The 22,955-nt window shown below is 43.8% G+C and overlaps 1 protein-coding gene across 1 annotated transcript in view; it reads left to right on the top strand.

The window, feature by feature from the left end:
- The window catches only part of Ocrl (Oculocerebrorenal syndrome of Lowe), a 59,278-nt gene that overhangs the window by 26,716 nt on the left and 9,607 nt on the right, over positions 1-22,955 (top strand). Inside the window, exons 12-20 of the mRNA XM_084582980.1 lie at positions 599-799; positions 3,000-3,068; positions 3,146-3,242; positions 4,501-4,625; positions 10,638-10,748; positions 11,808-11,909; positions 13,222-13,306; positions 20,381-20,508; positions 22,706-22,820. Coding sequence (XP_084439106.1) covers positions 599-799; positions 3,000-3,068; positions 3,146-3,242; positions 4,501-4,625; positions 10,638-10,748; positions 11,808-11,909; positions 13,222-13,306; positions 20,381-20,508; positions 22,706-22,820 — 1,033 coding nt within the window. The remainder of the gene's footprint in view (positions 1-598; positions 800-2,999; positions 3,069-3,145; positions 3,243-4,500; positions 4,626-10,637; positions 10,749-11,807; positions 11,910-13,221; positions 13,307-20,380; positions 20,509-22,705; positions 22,821-22,955) is intronic.

Here is a 22,955-nt window from a genome sequence, read left to right on the forward strand (position 1 = left end):
TTTGAGGAATAACAGATGAAAAAAATTATGAGGCTGTGCTTAAGTCTGGTTAAGAGTAGAAATGGCAGAAGCCATTTTACAGAACTGTTTTCACAAACTGCATCGTTATTTTCATCTCTGTCAGCATTATCATCATCATCATCACTGGTGCTAGTATCATTATCACTAACTGCAGCATCATTATCATTATCACTAAGTGCATCGTCATTATCGCTACCATCATCCTCACGCTAGGCAAGAAGAGTTGCGATTGGTTTCTCACGGGCCCGGCATGGAGTTCATATACCTTGCCACTGCGTCCGTACCTCTTGTCCTGCGCTCATTGCTTCTACTTTTCAACCCCCCGATGTGCCCCCAGCCCAGAGGAGCCCAACATTGCACCTATGTCACGCCTGCGGAGCCCTGTCCCGAGGGCCTCATAACATGACACCTCAGAACGCCTCACTTAGAAGACTGGGATACACATATGCCATGGAGGACAGCACACTGCGACACCATGAAACCCCACCACATAATCTTCAGCACCTAAAGCCATGAACATGCATGCTTTTTTATAGACTTCCATAAACGAACAGCAGTTCCCTGGTGATGCTTGCAGGGACCCCATGTGGAGCAGCTGCGCTACAGCTCCCATGAATCGTACACACTCAGTGACCACAAGCCAGTCAGTGCCCTCTTCAAGGTGGGCATCAAGGTCATCGATTCGGCTCGCTACCGCACCATCTATGAGGAAATCATGAAGAAGCTGGACAAGCTGGAAAACGAGTTTCTGCCTCAGGTGGCTGTAGACCGGCTGGAGGCAAGTGGATTCTGTCCAGCCGATGTCAATCAGCGGGCAACTTGGGGTGCAAACGATATTTGCACCTGTTGCTTGTAATATTGCTGTTAAAAGACTATTATGTGTTCTGCTGGAAACTTGCAACTTTTCTAGTGGGAAATGGGCTTTTGTTAATCGTTAGTCGTTTGCAAATAGTCAAAACCAAATTGAATGCGAATAGCTTAGTGAAAAATTGAATTGAATGCAGATTGAATATTTGTGCGATTTTTGCTAATTATGCGCATATTTGTATGAAATGAATATTCATGCAAAATGCCAAAGTGATAAAGTAGCGCTGTAAATCAGGAATTTAAAGTGGTGGCCATCGAAATATGCAACAACGCACCATGTGTCCAAAGTAAGGTGTGCCGTTAACCTGGATATAATGAAATGGAAAACATTTTTTTTTTGTTACATTCAGCTTTTCGTTATAGTATGCAGTTTGCACATGAAGGCTTGCAAGGACAACGCAGATCAGAAACTGAGTTAAACCCTGTTCTTCGAAGTTGTAAATGTGGAGAAACAATTTTACGATTGCACTGATATCACAACAGCAGCTGCAAGTAGGGCAGTTAGAAGGGGAAGATGGGGCGAAAGCTCCACTGCCAGGCCAGACAAGAGCACAGATGGCCATGGGGCACCACTGCTAGTGCTAGACTGCCCACTGCTCCTGCTTCTTTACGCATCTTTTCACTTTCAGTCCGCCAGCACCTTTGTTTTAGGAATCCACTCTTTGCCTGTCATTGCAGGCGCTATCAGTTGTCCCTGCTCCCCGCAAGTGAGAGCTATCGATCCTGGAATCTTGAGAGCAAGCACGGGGTGGCATGGGTACATCTGTTTCTACGTCCTGCTTTTTGAGCACGAGCTGTAGTAATACCACATGCTGCAGCATTCCAGAAGCAAAAGTAGCGGAGACAGCTGCATTTGCCAGTTAGAGGTGCTGATCGTGCTGGAGCATGGTGCATTGCCACTGTGGCCCTTCATTAAGATCATAGATGCTCCTTTGATGCCAGTTCGTTTTTCACAGTGATGAAGCGTGTGTGTGGTTCTGCCAAATTTCCAATAACTCAGCACTGGCTAACAGATGGTCGACATAGCGAGTTTATTATGTTAAGGGCCAACTGTCACTGCACCTTCATTACATGGAACCCCAAATACATGCACTTCAATGGGGTGGCTTAGGCAAATTGAGAAACTTCATAATATTACAGAATTTACTACATAAAAATTCATTACATTCAGATTTAACTGTATTACCTTTACGGCCATCTTATCAAATGCAGACGAAATTTTATTTTTACTTCTGTTGACAACTGCAAACTAGTTAGTGCCAGAACTCACTTGAGAGGATTGATAGTTTGAGCCATGGCCTCTGTTAGTGCATAAGAGACTTTGATAAACCTGGCGGGACCCTGCTGCTTCACTCAGTTTCGAAGTCCATGTCAACGAGCATCAATGCTGCCATACAAACGTACTGCACAGTGATGCTGAAACTCACTCCTTACATGAACCGATTTCAGCAGTACGGCCTGCTGCATAAAAGTGGGCCTTGTTTTCGAAACTGTTGTGGAGAAAAGCCATAGCCATTTTGAACTTCGTGCTGGTTATTCAAAAACTATTCAGAAATTTAAGAAAGGGTTTTATTGGTTTATATAACTTTGAACATGCATTTTTTTTATTCGTTCAGCAAATTGAATATATTCAATTTATTAATTCAAAAATTTAAGGTAGGTTCATGGACCATAGTGAAATAGTAGCCATAGCACGTCTACAGCATGAGAAGCTCTTCTCCATATGATCATTGGGAATTTAATACCATTAATTCTATTTTATATGCATGCAATTACGTGTGTGACTGAGGGGTGCGCCATGCTGTGTGATGCGTCACCAGAGTTTTAATTTTCTGAAAGTAAGGCCAGCTGTTTAAAAAGTGAATAGGCGTGGGAAATTTAGTAATATATTCTTACACAGAAGTTATGATGCAGTAAGAAGTGAGGACAAAGACTAAATAGGATGAGACGAGGAAAAGTTTTACAGCAGTGCAGCGCTCGTTCTGTCCCGCTTGTTTCTGCACTGTGTTTTTCTGTAAAGAACAACTTCGAAAGCTAGCACTTATACTGCAGCACTTTATTGCATATGAAAGTATTCTGGAGCCATAAGCTATGTTAAAATTATTTCCTAGGTTCAATTCGAAAAGCTGCATTTCATGGAAAGCCAAGTGCAGACTCTTACGGTGGCCAACACTGGACAGGTAAGTTGTACTGTTATTTCTGGCTAATGTGAAATTTAAAGGAGTTGTTAAGCATGCTTGAATACCCTCTTTCACAGGTTCCAGTGGAGTTCTGTTTCCGCCCAAAGTTGGACACTGGTAGGTACAGCAAAGAGTGGCTCCGGGCCATCCCAGCTTCGGGAGCCATCAAGCCAGGTATCATCACATTTTTCATGACATATTTAATTATCATTGACCATCATAGCACAGGACTTGATACTGTGCAGTTTTGTTTCTTGCTCTATGCCCGGCTGTTGCTGTTCAGTGACTTGCACTGGTCGAGCTGATGATATGGTGTCTTGAGACACTATGGAAAAGATAATTATCAAACCCATGGCAAGTAGGCCTCACCAAGGCTTTTAGCGGTGTGGCACAGTTGAAATTTAAGGGTTGCCTAAAGGGACTGGAAGCTGCGTCTATTCTATGAGAGATGGCATAGTGCAGGACACCAGGTTAATTGTGACCACATGGGGTTTTTTAACTTTCATCATGATCACACAAAAGCAGGGGCTGCTGTTTCTCACATTTCGCCTTTATTGAAGTACGGGTGGGTTTTCAATCCTGCATTCTTGGGTGCAGCAGCCGAATGCCATGGCCTTAACTAAGCCTATATTCTCTACTGCTGGCATATCTACAAGCACATTAGTGCTGAATGTCAAGCAGTTGCTACTAGAAAAGGAATAGTATAGCTTATCTTAAAAACCTTATTTGGGTGCTTTTATAGAGATTACAAAATTGAAGGAAAGTTCCTACATTCTAGTTTTGTCCATATTTGACTTTGGTGAACCAAAGTTAAGAACGTTGAAGGTTTCTGTTAAGCAGTTGTTGAATAGAAAAAGGAGACCTCACAACGGTGTCATTGGTTCTTTTCTTGGAACATTTTCACCAGAGTTAATTTTGCAGTTGTGTGAAATCAATATTCCTTCAACTGTATTTAATTGGCTGTCAGCGAATATTAGTTAATCTTTGTAGCAGGTAATCAAAATCTTTGGTTCCTTTTTTGGAATATTTCCGTTATGGTTAATTTAGTAGTTATTCAAAATAAATATCTGAACTGTATTAATTGGCTGTGGAGTCAATTTCAGTCAATTTTTTTAGCAAGTAATCACAGTCACAACAGATTGTCTGCATCTTACGTGCCTCATCTTTACCTTTGTGTGAGTGGACCTGCACTGGTGAGACATCTGTGTTAGTCGTGAGGATCACGGGCTTTTTGTTTGCAGCCGTCCACCAAAGTTGCTTACTTTGGCATTTGTTGTGTAGCGAGGGAGGATTTTGCTTACATATTGCACCAAAATATTTTTATGCTGCCTTTGAACACCAAAATTGTTATGTGCTTTGCATGTTGTTTGTAGTTGCATGTGATTTGCTCAACCCTTAAGAATACTGGTGAAACTCTCTTTCATTTTGCCAGGTGAGACGTGCCAGGTGTCTTTAGAGTTGTGTGTGGACAAGCGGACAGCATGGCAGCTGAACAGTGCTTCAGACACACTTGAAGACATCCTGGTACTGCACTTGGAACGTGGGAAAGATATTTTCATATCCTTTTACTTGCACCTTGACCTTTGTAGTGTAGTATTCTGTTGCTTGCCTTGTTAGGGGACATTAGATGTGTAAAATAAGCATTTACAGTGGACTGAAAATGACAAAAGAAAGGTGAGGTATAATTCTTCGCTGTGTCCATTGTAAACCCAAAGATGATTGCATGGTATGATGTTCAGTGCAATTCAGCCCCGCAATAATAAAAAGTTTGAATTTCTGAATGGAGCAGTCTACTTTCCCCAACCAGCATTCACAAGGTTCAACCCATATGTTTCTCTCCACAATGCTGTCAGACTGACATTAGCATCTAATTTCGTTGTTCGCCTGCTACACGAGAAAATTTAATGTCATTAGGTTCGAATGACATTCGTCATCGAATGAGTTTGGAGAACTCATTTACACGCCGTCGCTAACCGAATGTGTACTCTCAACACCAGATACGCAGCAGAAACAAGCGACGCGATAAAATATTCTGTGCACAGTGAAAGTTAAAAGTTCTGTTTGTTAAGTTTTGTTTTAAAGACTGTTAATTTAGGTTTGGAATTATTCGCACTGCAAGCTCTCGTAGAATGCCATTACTCTCAGTCACAGCAGCGGTTCAGTCATGCCAGCGACTCTCAATCATTTTGGGTTCTGTGTTCCTTGGTGGCCGCTTCTCCCCATGCGTTTATCACGGAACTATTTAAAGTTGTAACTGAGCGCCTCCGTGCATCTCCACACTGTGTATCCGCGCACTGCTATGTCAACCATATTGTTTGTTTACATTTATCGGATTTGTGAGTGACCCCGTACTTGGCTTGGATTTTGATGGCTAAAGTGCTACAGCATGGCCAGAAATATTGTTTTTCTTTTGAATTATTGTATAGAAATCTTTTAATCAGCTTTAAAATGCTACACAAAGGTTTCAAGCACCTTTTTTGTGCACTGGCGTTCCTTAAGTGCAGTGTTTTTTATCACTGATCGTAATTGCCACCATTTGCGAATCACATTAAATCTACTAGTCTGACAGAGGTAATAATGCCACATCAGCAAAGGCATCTGTAGCAGCGGTACACAAGTTTTCTTCGTGCATAAGTCGAAACAGGAAAATAAAAAATGCAGACAGGCATTTCGCACTTCCTCCAATATTTTAGATGCTCCTGTACTGCCAACAAGCACGTTTACAGGCTGTAGGTGAAAAGAGGGAAGAAAGTTCGTATCTCAAGGTTTGATTTGCTGTACCGTCCATTTTTCTGTGGCTGGACCCAATCAGAAGTGCCTCAGTCAGCAGCTCAGGCCACTTTGACTCCCCTGTGTAGCGAATGCGGATAGGAGCTGTGTGTCGCACGAGCAGTACAGTATGGAAATCAGTGTGTTGGAGATATATCTCGTAAATAAAATTATAAAATGCAAATGTAAATTGATTTATAGGAAAGGAAAGGCTCTGTATCAGTCACACTTTCTCTGTGGATGCACCTCACATGCACCGTAAGGAAAGGGAGGAAGAGGTGCTGTAATAGAGGGCTGTTGAGTAATCTTAACCACCTGTCAACCTTTAACTTGCTCGCCACGGTTGCTCAGTGATTAAAACGCTTGACTACTGAACTGATGCCGGCGCAGCACGTCTTGTTGGAGGTGAAATAGAAAGGCGTCCATATGCTGTGTGATGTCAATGCACATTAAAGTTCACAAGGTGGCCGAAATTATTCCATAGCCCTCTGCTTTAACACCACTCACTTCATCTTCTTTCAATCCCCCTTTTTCCCTTACACTGCAGTTCATGTGTCCATGGAGAAAGTGTGACAGATACTACGGCGTTTTTTTCCTATAAACCAATTTACATCGTCTTTATGTGCACTGACATGCATGGCATACGGACACCTCTCCGTTTAGCCTTCACAGAACAGAGAGGCGTCCATGTGCTGTACAATGTTTACAAAAATAACTGTGGGTTAGCTAGGCTATGCCCAGTTATGGAAGCGAAAGCTTTGGTATAGTACTTGGTTATGCCTGCTTTCAACCCATGTCAGCCTCCCGCTTGATGCCAGCTGTATCTCATCTCTATTAGCAACCCATCTCCATTCCATCTCCATCTCCATTAGCATTCATTAGCAACCCGCATGATGGTCAGACTCAGCTTGCTACTTTTCCCTTATGGCCCGCGAACACATTTCTGGCATAGCCGGACCAGCGCACTTGCTCTCTTTTTCCATCGCAACGAGAACTGCGGTGCGGCGCATGCGGCGGAAGCGGTGATAGAAGCAGTTGTGGCGAGTAAAGGCCACCTCATACTAGCGGGATTCTTCCCGCAGCAGCGTAGCGTTGACGGTGCCGCTGCATCGCAGCTCCGCGGGGGCCCTTCTGCGGCACAATGTGAAACTCGCTGTCTAGGCCAATGAAGCGTTGGCTTCAAGAATTAGAGGGATTGTAAGGAACCGGTGGGCACAGCCGATTAGCACAGGGGCCAGGAAATGTAAGCGGCTACTTATGCACCCAGCACTTCGTGGCACCACTTTTCGATGGAGGCAAAAAGCAAGATGTCTATGTGCATGTTAAAGAGCCCCAGGTGGTCGAAATTTATGGAGCTGTTTGCTATGACATCTCTCATAACCTGATTTGGAACGTTAAACCCCATAAACCATAAACCAAAGTTGTGCCCGCTTTAAAGAGAGTCTGATTGCAGCGCTGCCATAATATATAGACTTCCACAGTGTTTACATACAGTTGCATTTTTTCACCTTAAAGCAGTGTTGTAGTATGTATACTTGCTGCGCTACCGAAAGCAAATATTTCATTGTTTTATGCAGCAGGCATGCATCTCAATGCAAGTTAGCAGTTCTGTTTGGACAAAACTCAGAAGTGCCACCATTCACCACTGGCGAGGACAAACGCGTCATAAGAATTCTCTCCCATCCGCTTCACTGTCTCTTCTAGTACACTGTAGTCAGACCAGACTAACATGCGCAGATGAAAGAAACACATGGGAAAGATGCCTCCTGGCATTATTTTTTGCAGACGATATTGTCACCATGGCTAATACGTACTGCCACGGACTTCGGGAGATCCGACAAATTTTCTTTGAAGAGGAGCCCGCCTGGGGTGGACACTTAATCCCAAGAAAGCTGCGCTCATGAAGGGCAGTGAAGGAAGCTTTCGGGGCAGAGAACAACCGTTACAATTACAACGCAATGTCATACAGTTGACCACCAGGTACACCTACTTTGCTGTGGGCACTAAAGAAACAGGCATATATTACATCTAGAATGTTGTGTATGTTCAGCTGAATTGAGGGGGTGAAGACGCTTTAAAAACTGGTGTTGGTACTCTGACTGACCTTTGGCAATGCTGTGCTGTGTGTTTTGTAGGGGATATAACAGGTTCTCGAGCCCTGCCATGGTGGTTCAGTGGTACAGCTCTCAACTGCTGAGCTCAAAGTGCGGGATGGAATCCCAGCCATGACTGCCGCTTTCTGTGGAGGCGAAAAGCAGGACGCCCATGTACTGTGCGGTGTCAGGGCACGTTATAAAACCGCGGGTGGTCAAACTTTCTAGAGTCCTCTGCTATGGCGTCTGTCATAGCCTGAGTTGCTTTGGGACTTTAAACCCTACAAACCAAACCAAGCAGCAGGTTCTTGAGATTCGTGAATGCAGGGTGGGGTAGCTTGGCTTTGGGACTTCGTGGGGGAGCCCCAAATGAAACATTCCAGATGACATGGGATGGTCATCTTTGAGGCATGAGAGGCCATTTTCAAATACATTTTTGCACGTCAACGGGGCACACTGCCTGGCGGAAGATGGGCCAGAGAAGTGTACAGGTACACTATTTCACACTGTGCATACACCAGAGGGCATCTCGAAGCACAGAGGAAAGGAGAATGCTATGGTGTGGAACAAGGCAAATTCACAGATGTTTCAGAGCCTACATAGAACAAAGAATTACAGAAGCAAGTTCACTTGAGCTGTACTGCAGTTGAAGAATGACATGCGAAGCGAGTAGTGGGATCCTGAGAATGAGTTTACTGACCTTAGATGCTCAGTGTTCTATGTGCAATGCGACATAGAAGACAATGCAGCATGGTGTTTACAATTACCCGAACTTAAGGCCCATACCTGCAACTACAGCAGTAATATGATGTGTGTAAAATGAGTGCGAAATGTATGTACCACGGGACGCTTATTTAATGGCTACAGACTACTTCTGAACATTGAAATGAAGAGCCTCACAGAGTTGGATTTGCTTATGGGCTTCAAAATGATGACTGTGGTGTGGATGGCTACATGGGCAACCCCCCCGCAGGGGGCATCTGTTAAAGCAGATGTTTGGGTGTACTGTGCGACACCACGGACCCCGGGCACCCACGCTTAGCCGTGCGTGGCATCGTTGTGTCTGGGGAAAAGGGGATCCTGGTGGTTGAGCCGATGCCGAGTGCTTGGACCTTTAAAGCTCGTAAAAATATAGCACCTTTCCTAAGACACACAATTCATTTGCGCGTTCCTGTTGACATGCTCAATGGCTGAACAGAAAGGGGTTCAAAAATATAAGCAGAGTTTATTCTAATTTTTCTTAACACATTGAGAAAATGGGGAAGGTTATGGTATCTGTGTGCTTTATCTTCATAAGTAACATGTCTGCTTCTCATGATAACGTAAGTCGAACCCGGATATATCGAACTCGAAGGGGATCGCGAAACAGTTGATATATCGATAATTCGATATACAGAAATCGGCTTGTGACGGCACTTACGATGCGAAAAAACGATACTGTATTTGTCGCGTAATCAACCCACTCGCATAATGAACCCACCCTTCACTCTTGCACCCGAGAATTTGGAAAAAGAAAAAAAAAAGCGTTAAGGCTAGCTCGCTCACATGCAAGCGATTGAGCGATCTCAGCCAGGAGCGGCAGCGACAGAGCGCAGTTCCAACTTGTTGGAACTGCGTCCCTCTCGCCGCTCGAGCCACCGCGGCAGCTCGGAACAAGGTTTCTGCGTTGCCGTGGCAGAAATCGTGAGCGTTTTCGCTGCATGTCGATGGCGCGTCACTCCGTTTCAGTCGTCTCATCCACAGCTCATTTCTTGGCAGCGTGCCAAGATGCTGCGCAGCGATAACGTCACGGCGCAGGGCGGCACGTTTATCTTTTGATAGCTCCTGCGGTGGCGGGGAGCGAACTTGGCATAGTGCCCGTGATGGCTTGATTGCACAAGCCTAGTTCCATTTATCACGCCGCGCTTGGGGCGGGCGTCATGATCGCAGCTGACCACGTGCTTCCGTTGATTCATACATACAAGGATAAACGACTCCCCCCCAAAAGAAAAGAAAAACCTGCTGCTCTTTAACGTCCGCAGCCGGCCGTATCTTACGCTACGCACCGCATACAGCACAGCGATAAAAATAAATGACTCGCAAAAAAAAAAAAAAGAGGGAGAGATCTGCCGCTTCTTGCTTCTTAACGTCCGCAGGCGCCATAGCCATGTCAGCCGCCGCGCGCAGAGTGTTCGCAACACACGCAGGAAAAAGCGTCGGATGTCTGTCTGAAAACAGGCTGAGCTGGCTTGATGTATGCGTAAGCTCGTGCTGAAGGAAAGAGATAGCTCAGCAAAAGAACGGGCACACCCACGCACATGTCTTGCAAACGTCATGTACTGGCGCGCGGGAAAGGAAAAACTGCAGATGCGCGCGCGCCTTTGGGGAATGGGCGTGGCGCTGCCCAGACCAGCCGTCGCCGAATTGTCCCCTCATTCCTTCCGCGCGTGGCTTGAAAACGTCACGCGGCACACGGCCAAGGGTGATGCGATCGTTTTTGGGGAAGGCACACTTTCTAGTGCGTGGTGCGGAGTTCGATATATCGAACGACCGGTGAAATTGAGTTCGATATATGACGCGGCTTTCCTATACTTTTACATGGGATTTTCAAGGGGATATTCCGTAAGTTCGATATAACCAAAATTCGATATATCCGGGTTCGATATAACTAGGTTCTACTGTATGTGCTTGTTGAAAATAACGGTGAATTCCTTGACTACTGGCTCACGTCACTGTGTCGGGAGAATATGAGCCGAGCTGCTATGGGTGCTCCCTGGAAGCCTTGGCACGTATTCCATGCCCTGTCCGAGAGCTTGGCAGAGAGCAGTTGCTCAAAATAGTAAGTGGTGTGATCCGCGTTACCCAAGGAGTTGTTGAAAGACACTCAAGCTCTATCTTTAAGGGTATAATTCAATAGCTTTAATGGCTCCCACCTTCACCTCTTTTTGTGGCTCCTCATTCGTGTACTTGATTTTTCTGCTCGCCTAACTGCCGTTTTCTTAGCCTGTGCCTTCAACATCTCACATAGTGTGCCTGACTTGGCATTCAAGAGCCCTGAGAAGTTCATATCTATTCCGCCCTCCCACCTCAGATGAGCAGCCCAAGTTGGCAGCTTTTGCGTGCAGTATCAGTACATCACACAATCCATCAAACGAATCAGAAGCTCAGCCATGTAACCTGCCTCTCTCACAATGCTGATGCTGAGTTTACTGTAAAATGAGGCCTGTAATGCTGTTGCATTAACAATGAAACATTGCTTTTTGTTAACTTGTAGCATTTAAGCTCTCTTCCCCAGAAAATGCAGCATTGGTGTTGCGAGCGAAAAATTACAGGCATGTCTCTGGCAGGCAGTTGGCACGTGACATGGCTGACTGGCCATCAAGTTTTGTGACATGGCCTAGTTGGAAGGTGCTGCCAACTCAAACTGCGCCTTTGAGAATCTAGCCCCCTGGAATCCCTAGTTAGACACGCTGCCCCTAGGCCAAGCAGTCACCTTCATGCGGATTGGTAAAGCGGGGTTTTATATCTGTGGGGCAGTCTTTTATATAAAGTGCTACTCTATATCTGTATGCTGATGAGTATGTGTGGGATAATAGACATTCAAATTAAAATTTTCCTGATTAGGCAAGTAGCAAATTTCATGTACGCAAATGAGGATCCACAAAAGGAGCCGGCAAATGGGGCTATTAGTGTAGTCGCATCATATCCTCGCAGGTGGAGCTTAAGTGTTCCCCAAATTTTGTTTTAAATTACAGTAGGTGTGCTGCAATGGGTTCGTTAAAATATTCAGCCTGATTGCAGCTGACGAGAAAGTGCCCTTCTGAGAACTGTAGGCCATTGTTGTGCACTTACTGGAAATGTGAATCGTGAACTCATTTCTAACTGGGGGTTCATGCAGGAACGGAATCCCTGTGAAGAGGGCCTGCTGGCAGTGCCTTTCGAGGTACCCAAGGAGCTGTGGCTCCTTGTCGACCACCTTCACAAATATGGGCTCACTCAGGTGGGCAGAACAGGTGTAGGAAGCATGAATAGCTGTCCACCTGCTATTTGTGGCACTGGTCTAATCCAAACCGCTTGTACATTAGGATTAATAGACCATTAATTTTTTCATTACCATGGAAAAAACAAGTACCTTTAAGGGGGTGGTAGTGGAAATTTTTATTGAGTGAAATGTTTCCAACTATCCTGCTATATCATATACGCATACCTGCCAACTTGAACACTTTTAAATTCATCAAACACTTCACTGCAAAAGGGGGCGAGGGTTATGACGCCTCCACATATGCCGGAGTTTTTCTTGGTGAGTGAATAGAGATAAAACAGCGATAACATGCACTGAGCTGAAGCGTGAGCTCATGAAGTCATCTTAGGACTCTTCGCTTCTGCTGTTATTTTAAAAAATCCATAGTAGAAGCAAAGTAATCGCAACTACTGCCTAATCCTTATCATATCATGACGTGAGGTCAACATCATCTTTGTTGACATTTGAGACCACTGAGCTATCCTTTCTGCTAAGTCACTCCCCCCGCTGAAGAAAAATGAGCTATGTGAAAACAAAAGCTACTGACGTCAAACTACCTCTTAGAGGTAACTATGTGCTGCAGTGTGAGGAAATTAGGGTTCGGCAATGCGTACAGAATAATGAATCATATCTGATCAATTGTCTATGGAGTGGTCCTGAAAGAGTAAACTTGGACTCCAGGTGCAAGGACAGCCACCTCTCAGTTGCTCCGAAGTACACATAGCAGATGTCGTTGCAAGACTAGCTTGAAATTTCAAATGATGTTGATGGAAAGATTTTTCTCGGATAACACGCATTTTTAGGCTTGCATGCTTACAAGTGTGAAATGATATCAGCTGCCCTTATTTTAAACAGCTTATTGATTGAGCCAAATTCACAGTGCAAAAGAAATTCACTCAGCTTGAATGACGAATTATTTTCCACAGAATTTGAGAAACCTCATTTTTATTGGGCTGAGTAGTAGCCATTAGCATGCCTAGTGTTTGTGCGCTATTATAGTACACAGTTACTGCTTATAGTGTGCACAGGTTGCCAGGAGAGCTTCCACAATGGAAGTTGGCAAACATTTTGAAGCGCTTTTAGAAGCTTCTGCTGAGCAGAGGTAGTGTGTTGGAACAGTACATGCTGTGCTGGAGAAGTGCAAATGGGGATGGAATATCTGGCAAATTTCTTCAGTCCAGGTTATGGCAGCCAGTAGACTCTTGAGTGACTGCTTTCATTTCTAATTACTTGTTTATGATACTCTTACCTTGCTCCTATCAGTGCTTATATATCGTCCTTTTTCCCACAGGATGACCTTTTCCAGCAGTCTGGCCTCAGCTGGGAGTTGCATCTTATCAGAGATGCCCTCGATGCACGTCTTGATGGTCACCTACGTATCCTTATGTGATCCTTTGATCTTATTGGACAGGGACATTACTAAATTAGCTCAGGTGTGCTTGCTGTTTTATAACGCTACAATTTGGATTAGGATATCTCTAAATTGTGTGCCACATAAGATTCAGGGTAAGCTTGCATCTTACATAGAAATGATATGTAGAGAGCACATGGGACCAGTGCATAGTGCTGGGGTAAATGTGCCCACACGTATCGAGAGAACATCCAGTACAAAATTGACAATCGTGAGGGAGCATTGCATGAAGCATTGGCAGTGAAATTTCGTAGTTGATTGCTTGACTTTAGATTTTTGGTGAGGAAAAGTTAAATTTTCATCCTTCCCCACTAATTTGATCCTCTTGATCAAATTATAATGAAGTGTAGTTGTCTGAAGAAGTAGCACCTTTTGGTTCAGTGCAGTGCAGCCTCTGTCAATTGTGGAGTAGAACCTCGATGTACTATGTGTAAAACGAAAGAAAATGGAAAAGGAAATGTATTATCTGAAAAATTTTATGGTCCAAATTGCCTAATCTTACATAAATATGCCCATTGAATGACATACAAATGCATTTATTTACAATTTCACTTAATAAAACCTTGATCGACATTTCTTGGTGCAAGGTCTGAACAGCTTATTTTCTAGCGTCCACATAATTAAGTCCACATCTGAGCTGTCCCTAGCATAGAAGGAGCTTCGCAACGTGTCCAGTCCTTCTGCGGCAATGGAAAGAGTAGCTAAAATGTCTTTCTTGTTGTTTTTAGATGCTTTTTTCCTTTGTGCCAATGCAATGCACTGCGAAAAAGCTGCTGCGGTGGTTGGCTATCACAGTGTCCTTGCTTTTCATCCTTCATTCCTCAGACTGGGCCCCCTCATATGTAAGCATGTTGCTGCAGTTTTCGAATTCTTTGCCTCGTGCACTTAGGCACTGCAAAGAAAATACTGCTATGCTTGTCCTCTTCATACTGTTTCTTCACGAAAATGCCATCTTGTATTGTATATTAGTTGGGGTGTTTTGATATGCGAAACTTGGAAGAGTTTGTGAGTGGCATTTGTTGTTCGATTCAATTTACACTGCACTTTTACTGTTAGGGGTATTCGCACCTTGTAATGCACGGAAGTTGCTAAATTCTCACTCACCTGATCTTGCGACAAATATTGCAGTGTATCTCGGCCATGCTCTAACCTTCTACTTCCTCATAGAATCTGCAGCCAGCACAGGGTGATACGTCTTGCATAAAACCGATTTGCTAATGGCCACCAGTGGCTGCTGCATCGTGCCGTGATGCAGTTACTGACTGGCTGCTGCAAACTGTACAGCAATCCTCCTATTTTCGATCATAATATTTAGAGTTGCATGTGGCTTGCAGAGCATTATGGAACAGACTAGAGCTGCGTCTCGTGTTGCCGCAGTTCTTTTCCAGCAACGTATATCAGAATCTGGAAACCGCATAGCTTTGACCACAAATGACAAGACATCGAAATGCTCTGAAGTCTACTCCGTGCAAGAAATATATAACCTAATATCCAAAGTCATCGCCCACCTTCTCTTAATCAGAATATTGTGTCAAAGCCACCGAGTCATTTCCAGCCCCTATAAAAAGTGTAAATCATATGGGCCGAAGATGCACTCGTTCGTCAGCTTTTGTTGCTTATGACTTGCTTTCTTATCTGCTTACAGTATTTTTTATTGAGTGTGATAGCATGCCTTGGAGTACAAAACGCTTATTTACAAAAATGGTACACGCCGCACTCCTAAAGTAAGCACCGGTGATAGATGGCCCTTGCTAGATTTTCGTTGTATTACATTCATACGGCCTGATATTCACATCTCTTCATCTTTTGTGCCGAAAGTAAAGTTTCTTTCCTGTTTAACGGCTACAAAATTTTAATTCCTGCCGCAAAGTGCAGTTTTTATTTTTTCTGTAAGCTGCTCCAAGTATGGATTCTACTGCTCCAAAACTGAGGTTTTGCTGCTCCAAAAGTTGCTACAAATCCTATTTCAGCTGTTACACCCATGTACCTGGCATCGCTTGCAGGTACACTTATGCCTCAATAATATGACCCGCTCCTTGATTTTGACATTGCAAAGTATGGATAGCTTTTTTGAGGACCAAACTTTTCTAATATTATGGAAACATGCTGCGTGGACAGTGTGTAAGAGGGAAATGCACAGAACCCATTGGGGCTCATGTATCTTTGTCGTGTGAATATGAACAGGGATGACAAATAATCTCTACTCCTCCTACCAAATGTTTCATTTTCTCCATTTTTCTGCTGAACACTGAAGGAACACAATAAGAAAGTGAAAATGGCTGAGTGATCACCTTTTTCTGTTGTGCTTTACTATATGGAGTTACACTTAATTGGTGCTCCCTGCAGCTTGTGCCTTGCGGAAAACTGCATTAAGCAGCTTTCAGCCGACTGAGTGCTGACCTGACATGCACCAGCGGTTCATCAGATGTTGAAGGTTATTCTATAGAGGTTAAGTCATTTATCCACAAGACAACATCGTGCATACCTAGAGAGTCAGGTGCATTAGATTATTCGAATTCCTAGCTACATTTTGTGAAAACCTGTTTGCATTTAGTGTCAGAGTGTTGATATTTGTAACAAAAACCTGCATTAGTATTAGAGTAACGAAAATAATTTGACTGACTTTTGCACTTCAAAATATACTGCAGTATTCACACCCCTCTATATATTAGTACACATTATCCTTCCTTCCTTCCCTCCCTCCCTCCCTCCCTCCCTTCCTCCCTCCCTCCTTCCTTCCTTCCTTCCTTCCTTCCTTCCTTCCTTCCTTCCTTCCTTCCTTCCTTCCTTCCTTCCTTCCTCCCTTCCTTCCTTCCTTCCTTCCTTCGTTCGTTCGTTTGTTTGTTTGTTTGCCCTAGGCAGTATAGAGAAGCCACCACATTATGTATGTTGGCACGTATGTGCTTTGTCATTAAATGAATCTTGTAATGAGAATTTGTTGAAATTGTTAACATAGTAGCCGGGAGGCCACAGTGTGTGGTAGCACATTAACTGGAAGAAAAATAATACAACTCTGCAGGGCGTCTTTATCGCCTGCAAATGAGAGACTATGAACTGGGAAAATGTCAGCAAGGTTCTACTGAATATAATGAGTAACACTTAAAGGGGCGCAGTGAAATTCGTCAAGCTGCTAATTCCAGCCAATCTTTAGGTTGTTTACACCGTGTCTACGTCAGTTCAAAAAGAATTACAAAAATCGGCGCACGGAAATGAGAGTTATTCAGTTTATAAAATTCTAAATACAAGATACCCTGCACCTAAATGAAACCATACTCCCGATAAAGCAAGAACACAAATTTTTAGGACTAACGTTTGACAAGAAGCTCACATTCCTCCCACACATAAACAGCCTGAAAGTCAAAGCCTCTCGAGCTCTCAACATCCTTAAAGTACTCTCAAGGAGACACTGGGGCTCTGATAGGACATGTCTTCTCCATATCTATCGCTCAGTGGTACGCTCCTGTTTAGATTACGGGTGCATGGTCTATGGGTCAGCAAGACCGTCATACCTTAAACGGCTGGACCCAGTACATAACCTGGGTCTGCGTCTTTCAACTGGTGCATACAGGACATCGCCGGTGGCAAGTCTGTATGTAGAAGCAAACGAACCGCCACTAAAATACAGGAGGACCATGCTTACACTTTCATACGTCCTGAAAATTCGCTCGTTACCAAAACATATTTGTTACTCCATACTTACAAACTGCCCCTCAAGAACACTGTACATCAATAAACCTCGATCCATCAGACCTCTCATACTCCGTTTTGAAGAGCAGTGCCGGGAACTCAACTTGCTGGATGCACTTCCTGATATTGCACGGAGACCTGACCCACTGCCACCTTGGTACAACTTCACTGCTGTGTGTGACTTCACATTAACTCAATTTCGCAAATCACAAACACCGCATGAACACATTATACAAGAGTTCTTGGCATTAAATGAGAAATACAGTGATCACAAGGCATTTTATACAGATGGTTCAAAGACAATATTTCATGTAGGCAGTACAGTAATAAAAGACAAACAGGAAAAAACAGTAAGGTTGCCACAGTGTGCCTCAATATTTACTGCCGAATGCTACGCCTTATCCCTAGCAATAGATAAAATAGTCAACAAAAACATCAAAAACAGTATCATCTATACAGACTCTCTGAGCGTACTCGCATCACTACATCAAAAAAATGCTACAGAACCTTTAATAGGGGACATAGTCCATTATGTAGTGATAGCAAAAACACAAGGACTTAATATCAAATTTTGCTGGGTGCCAAGCCACGTAGGAATCAGCGGTAATGAGAGGGCTGATGCATGTGCCGCGGCCGCCTCCATTGCTCGAGTACAGAAGATGAAAATTCCACATAATGATGCCAAAAAATTTATACAAAGAACACTGAGACAAAAGTGGCAGGCTGCATGGGATAACGAAGTTAATAACAAGCTACACCTAGTAAAATTAGTTATAAAAGAATGGAAATCATGCAGCCATCAAGAACGCTTCGTGGAGGTTACAGTATGCCGTCTGCGTATCGGGCACACACATCTCACACATAATTTTTTACTAATGAAACAAGATAAGCCTACGTGTGGAGAATGCGGAGAAGTACTCACAGTCAACCACGTCCTGATTACATGCCCAAAACTAGAGACACTACGGAGAAAGCATTTCACTATTTTTTATGATCGTGCCATCCCTTTCCATCCCAAATTACTTTTAGGAGAAAGAGCAATAATAAATTAACATGTGTTCTTAGTTTTTTAAAAGAAGCAGACGTTCTGAATAAACTGTAAACTTTAACGAACCTTCTTCCCTTTTCAAATAAGAACAGATTTTAACCTTGCTCTTGGCACATGATAGCCTCAGTTGCTTATGCGCCATAAAACCCCAATACAATACAATACAATCTAAATACAAGAAAAAAAGAACGCGTCTGAGCCGGTGTGAGGGAAAGCCCCTCTCCCATTTCACTCACCCTGCGCTTGACTTGGACGGAACCTATGAGAGACGCAGCTTTCTCCTGACTGAAAACTGAAGCTATCCACCATGGTTGCCTATCCAACTGAACCTGTAGCTGCAATTTCTGGCAGCGTCGTTACCATGGTAACGACGCTGTGCTATAACATGTTACGAGGACCGGCTTCTCCGTCAGCCCAAAGCTAGGCTAGCCCACCAGACGCTGCTCCACACCATCTTTGCGGGGGTGGCGACGAGGTGGATCCGACAGTCAGCAAGTCTGCGCCTCCGTCATAGTGCCCCGCCGGCGTCCATCGCTGCTGCTGCCGCCGCCACAGATCACTCGAGCGCTACGTGTGTGAAAGTGCAAGAACGAGTGCGAAAGGCAGTGACGAGGAATGGCGTACAGGAGCTAAGGCGAAGCCTACCCTGTATTTGTACAGGGCCAGCAAGGAGCTCATTTGCCAGGAACGACTATATGACAACTTCCTGGGCAGTGGCCTGTTGCCAGAATCCCGCTGTGGACTCGGGTATGGTGAGTGCACGTCATGAGCGATCTAGACACAACTAGTGCTGTCTGTGGAGCGTCGGCAGATACAATCAGCCACGGGATTTTGGACTGTCCAGCGATTTCACCGACCTCCGTGATCCAAAAGTGTCACCTGCCTTGGGATATGAGGAGCCTGCGAGAGTGGCCTTTCTGCTTGTGACCGTAGAGCCCAGACAGCGAATTGGCGAACTTTTTTCTGTGTTCTTTTTTTTATATTATATATTTGGCTCCGCCGCTCCAGAAGCCAGCGGCGACCCGCTACAAAGGGCAAAGCCACCATCACCATTATCACAGCAACCAGGCACTAACCTTGCTTGTTGACAACACTGCATTTATCTGAGTTTACAGTCCCCATCTTTATAAGCACTTCGAGAACACGTGGAATTAAAACACCTTTTATTTGTTTACTGCATAGTGACCTGAACATTCAAATGTGAAATCTAAAGTGCGTGCTCAACCAATCAGCGAAGCAGTGGCCAAGCGAGAAGGAAACGTCATATCCGTTAACGAACTTTGCCGTCGTGTGTCACTCGCATCGGTGCCAAAACACTGATTATTGAAGTGGGTTCAAATATTAGACGTTATGATTTCACCATTGTGATTGGGCTTTGGGGCATCGGGAAGCTGTAAAGAACCTAGAGGCTGGCTGGAATTAGTGGTCTGGCGAACGTCACGGTGCCCCTTTAAGTACTTCTCTACAGTCTTTTCCTGTGCTTTCCTTTTTTTCTTTTTGGCTTTGAATAGATATTCAATATACGTGTAATCACTTCAGGCGCAGCATCCACATTTATGGGTGTGACCTGAAAACTGTCATATATGTTTCATATCGTATCATATCTGTGATCTGAACTAAACTGATTCTCTGACATATAACCGTCTGAAAAATCTTGTCTAGAAAAGTGCCTATTCTGGCACCTGAAGTGAGTGACAGTCCTTTTAATTTAATGGTGGGTTCTGTGTTTCATGCTAGTTCTGCTGTGCCTCTGGTAAGTTTTAGTTTTCATTGGAGATTTTGTTTTTCTTTTTTGTAAGCATAAATGTCTTGAAGTGCCTAAAACATGTTGATTTGTTAATTTAACTGGATTGAGACAAAATAAGTATAATTGAGACCTTGGAAGTAGTGTGGAGCCGCAGTATGGATATATGAAGAGCAGACAGAATTTGCATAATTAATCAGCAAGGAAGCTTAGATTATTTTAAAATCTGCATCTCAATGCATGCCTGAAGAGGATAGATACTCTTGTGGTACATCCACTCAATGTATTATGTGCTGTTGAGGCAGTTGTTCAGCCCCACACTCCAGTTTGTGCAGCTGAATAGCACTGACAATTGTAGGCACACTACTTGCATGCATAAGTGATTGTATAGTAACTTGTTGGTATAAGTTGCTTACGTATGCTGGCATCCAAGGACCCCATGCTCAAGCACAGGCGCATTGGTCTGAAGTGTGTTGCAGAAATTCCTACCTTGCCAAATAAATCTCTCGTGCAGTACTATCACTCTGTCGCAAGTGCACATGCCTTAGCGACCACTCCAGCCGGCAGCGTACATTCTATGGCTGAAGCACTTCTGCTATTTTTGGACTCCCTGCCTGAGCCTGTGGTTCCTTATGCCTGCTACCAACGTTGCCTTGATTGCTCAAACAACTTCATCCTTTCTAAGCAGGTGGGTTGCACTTTACGGGCTTTCACCATGAAATTGGCCATCAACTTCATATCTGAACCAGAGTACCTGTAGCAAATGCTTATGGATATTTCTTGCTATCTACTGTCAGATTGTTAACATATATGTCATTTATTCCGACTTCTGTTATGTAAGGCTTTTTTCTCTTGGGGAGGGGTGTTTTAGGGAAAGTTGCCACAGCAGTTGGCCTCAAAAGAATTTGCTGAGTGGGTTTACAGGATTTAATGTACCAGAGTGACTAAGGCGATGAAGGACACCATGGTGGACAGCTCGAAATAATTTCAGCCTCCTGAAGTTGTTAGCGTACACTGATGCACAGTAAATCAGCACCTTGCGGTCTGCCTGCATTGAAGCGTGGCCACCGAAGCCGGTATTGAAGCTCGGTCGCCCGGCTCAATAGTCAAACACCCTAACCACTGAGCCACCTCATAGTGTCTCTGTGTAATTTAATCTATTCTTGTGCATTTAGTGACTGAATTGAATACAAATCGGACAGTTGAATTGAATGAGAATTGAATATTGTATATAAATATTTTTGACTATTGCAGATCATTGCACTAAAGACAGACGAGCTTGGATATAGTGAATCAAAATATTCAGAATTATTGAGCATAAACACAGGTTAGCCCCTTGAGAATTTTGTGTAAAGGGTATCGAAAAGTCACACAGTATATATCACAGTTTTCTGGTCAGTCCACAAGTGGAACTGTACACGCTGCCCCCTGTAAGAGTGGTGCTTCCTGTACGGCTGCTCTTCGATCAGTTCTTGTGTGTGTTTACAGACTGGCTGCACAGATTGAGCAACTACTGGCAGCGCAGGTGCAGAAACTGTGTGACTAGGTGAACATGGGGTGGTGCTTGAGTGTGGCTTTTGACCCCTTATACTTGTGCAGCACAGCCAACATGAGTAAATACTAGCTGTGCTCATGGCCTGGAATGCTTCATTCAATTTGCTGCCAAAGGTGTTACAAAAACTATCTGTGCCTTAATTTTAATGCATGATTATTCTATTTATAATGTACTGGTAACATGATTCAACATCCTGTAATAGAAAACAGCTAGTTCCAACGAACTGTTTGCTGCAGGTTCTACAAGAAACAGATTCGTATGATGCCTTTCATAGCGCTTTTACCTGGCACCCAATATTGGGTGGCAGTGCTCAGGCAGGTTGAGCGAGCCACGCCTTGCTATTCCATCTTGGAGGCAGGATTCCAGCGGGTGGTATGTTGCGACAAGGAGCATATCACTACCATTGATGCAATGTATTTTTGCTTCTAGGTTACAGATAAGTTTGTATATTTCCGCCATTTTTTATATTGAATTATTGATATAACAAACTACTGTTTCACTATACACTTAAAGTTTAATATATCCAGGTTTGACTGCAGTCATTTAGAAACAGCAGAGCGCTAGCTACTGCACTGCAGTAATGCACTACAGCTTCTAAAGTTACAGCTCTAGCTTTCAGAAGACACAATACTTATTAGCACACAGTGTGATGGGACACTTTTAATTGTTTCTAACTAAGTGCCATGCTAAACCTTGTTCACTGTAGACTAGTGAACTGCCATGTTGTACATATTTGAAAATTACTTTTGCTATTGATGACAATAGTAAACTAATGCCACAACTCACTAGGTGAGATGGTTGAGTGCTTCGTATTAGCCATGACCTCCGAGATGTACTCGCAAAGTGTGACTTGCTCAACGTGCCTGAGCATTGTCATGTCACACAGTATTGAATGCCAGGATGAAATGTACCATACGAATGGACCACATCATGTAACTGAATCTTCCATCCTGCACGAAGCAATCATGGCAGCATGCTATGTCAGAGTTGACCTTGTTTTTGGAACAGTTCTTTAAGGAAACTGTTACATGCTTTTTTTTTTTTTAATCTTCTGTTAACTTTTCAAAACCATCCGACTTGAGAGGAAATTTGATTCCTCTCTTTTTGCATTTTTTGATTAGTTCAGCAAATCGAATATGAGGATATTCGATTTGCTATTTGAGTATCCACACACCACGAGCAGAAGCTAATGGGATGTTTTCTGGAACTGGATGACAAGAGAACAGGCCAGCAGTTGTTCCTTACTGCTCTTGCATGATCGTCTTTATTGTGAAAGTCTGTACGTGTTCAAGCATACTAGTTGCCAAGTTTTGGATTCTTGTCTGTGCAGGTTGTTTCCCAAATGGTACCAGAAGTCCACAGGCACACATTCCTGTACCTGGTCTGCTTTCTCAAAGAGCTGCTGGCACACACTGCTGAGAACAAGCTTGACGCAAAGCTTCTAGGTATGCTGCCACAAATGGCTCTGGCTTGCCGGGCTGACAGTAAATTGCCAAATGAAGGGTGCAGCGAACACAGGAAAGGACGGGACGGGTGATAGTTTAAAATCAGAAGCTAGCATTTCAAGGCAAAAATAATAA

The sequence above is a fragment of the Amblyomma maculatum genome, chromosome 1 (genome assembly GCF_055883805.1).
Source record: "Amblyomma maculatum isolate TAMU_Amacu chromosome 1, ASM5588380v1, whole genome shotgun sequence".
Lineage (NCBI taxonomy): Eukaryota > Metazoa > Arthropoda > Arachnida > Ixodida > Ixodidae > Amblyomma > Amblyomma maculatum.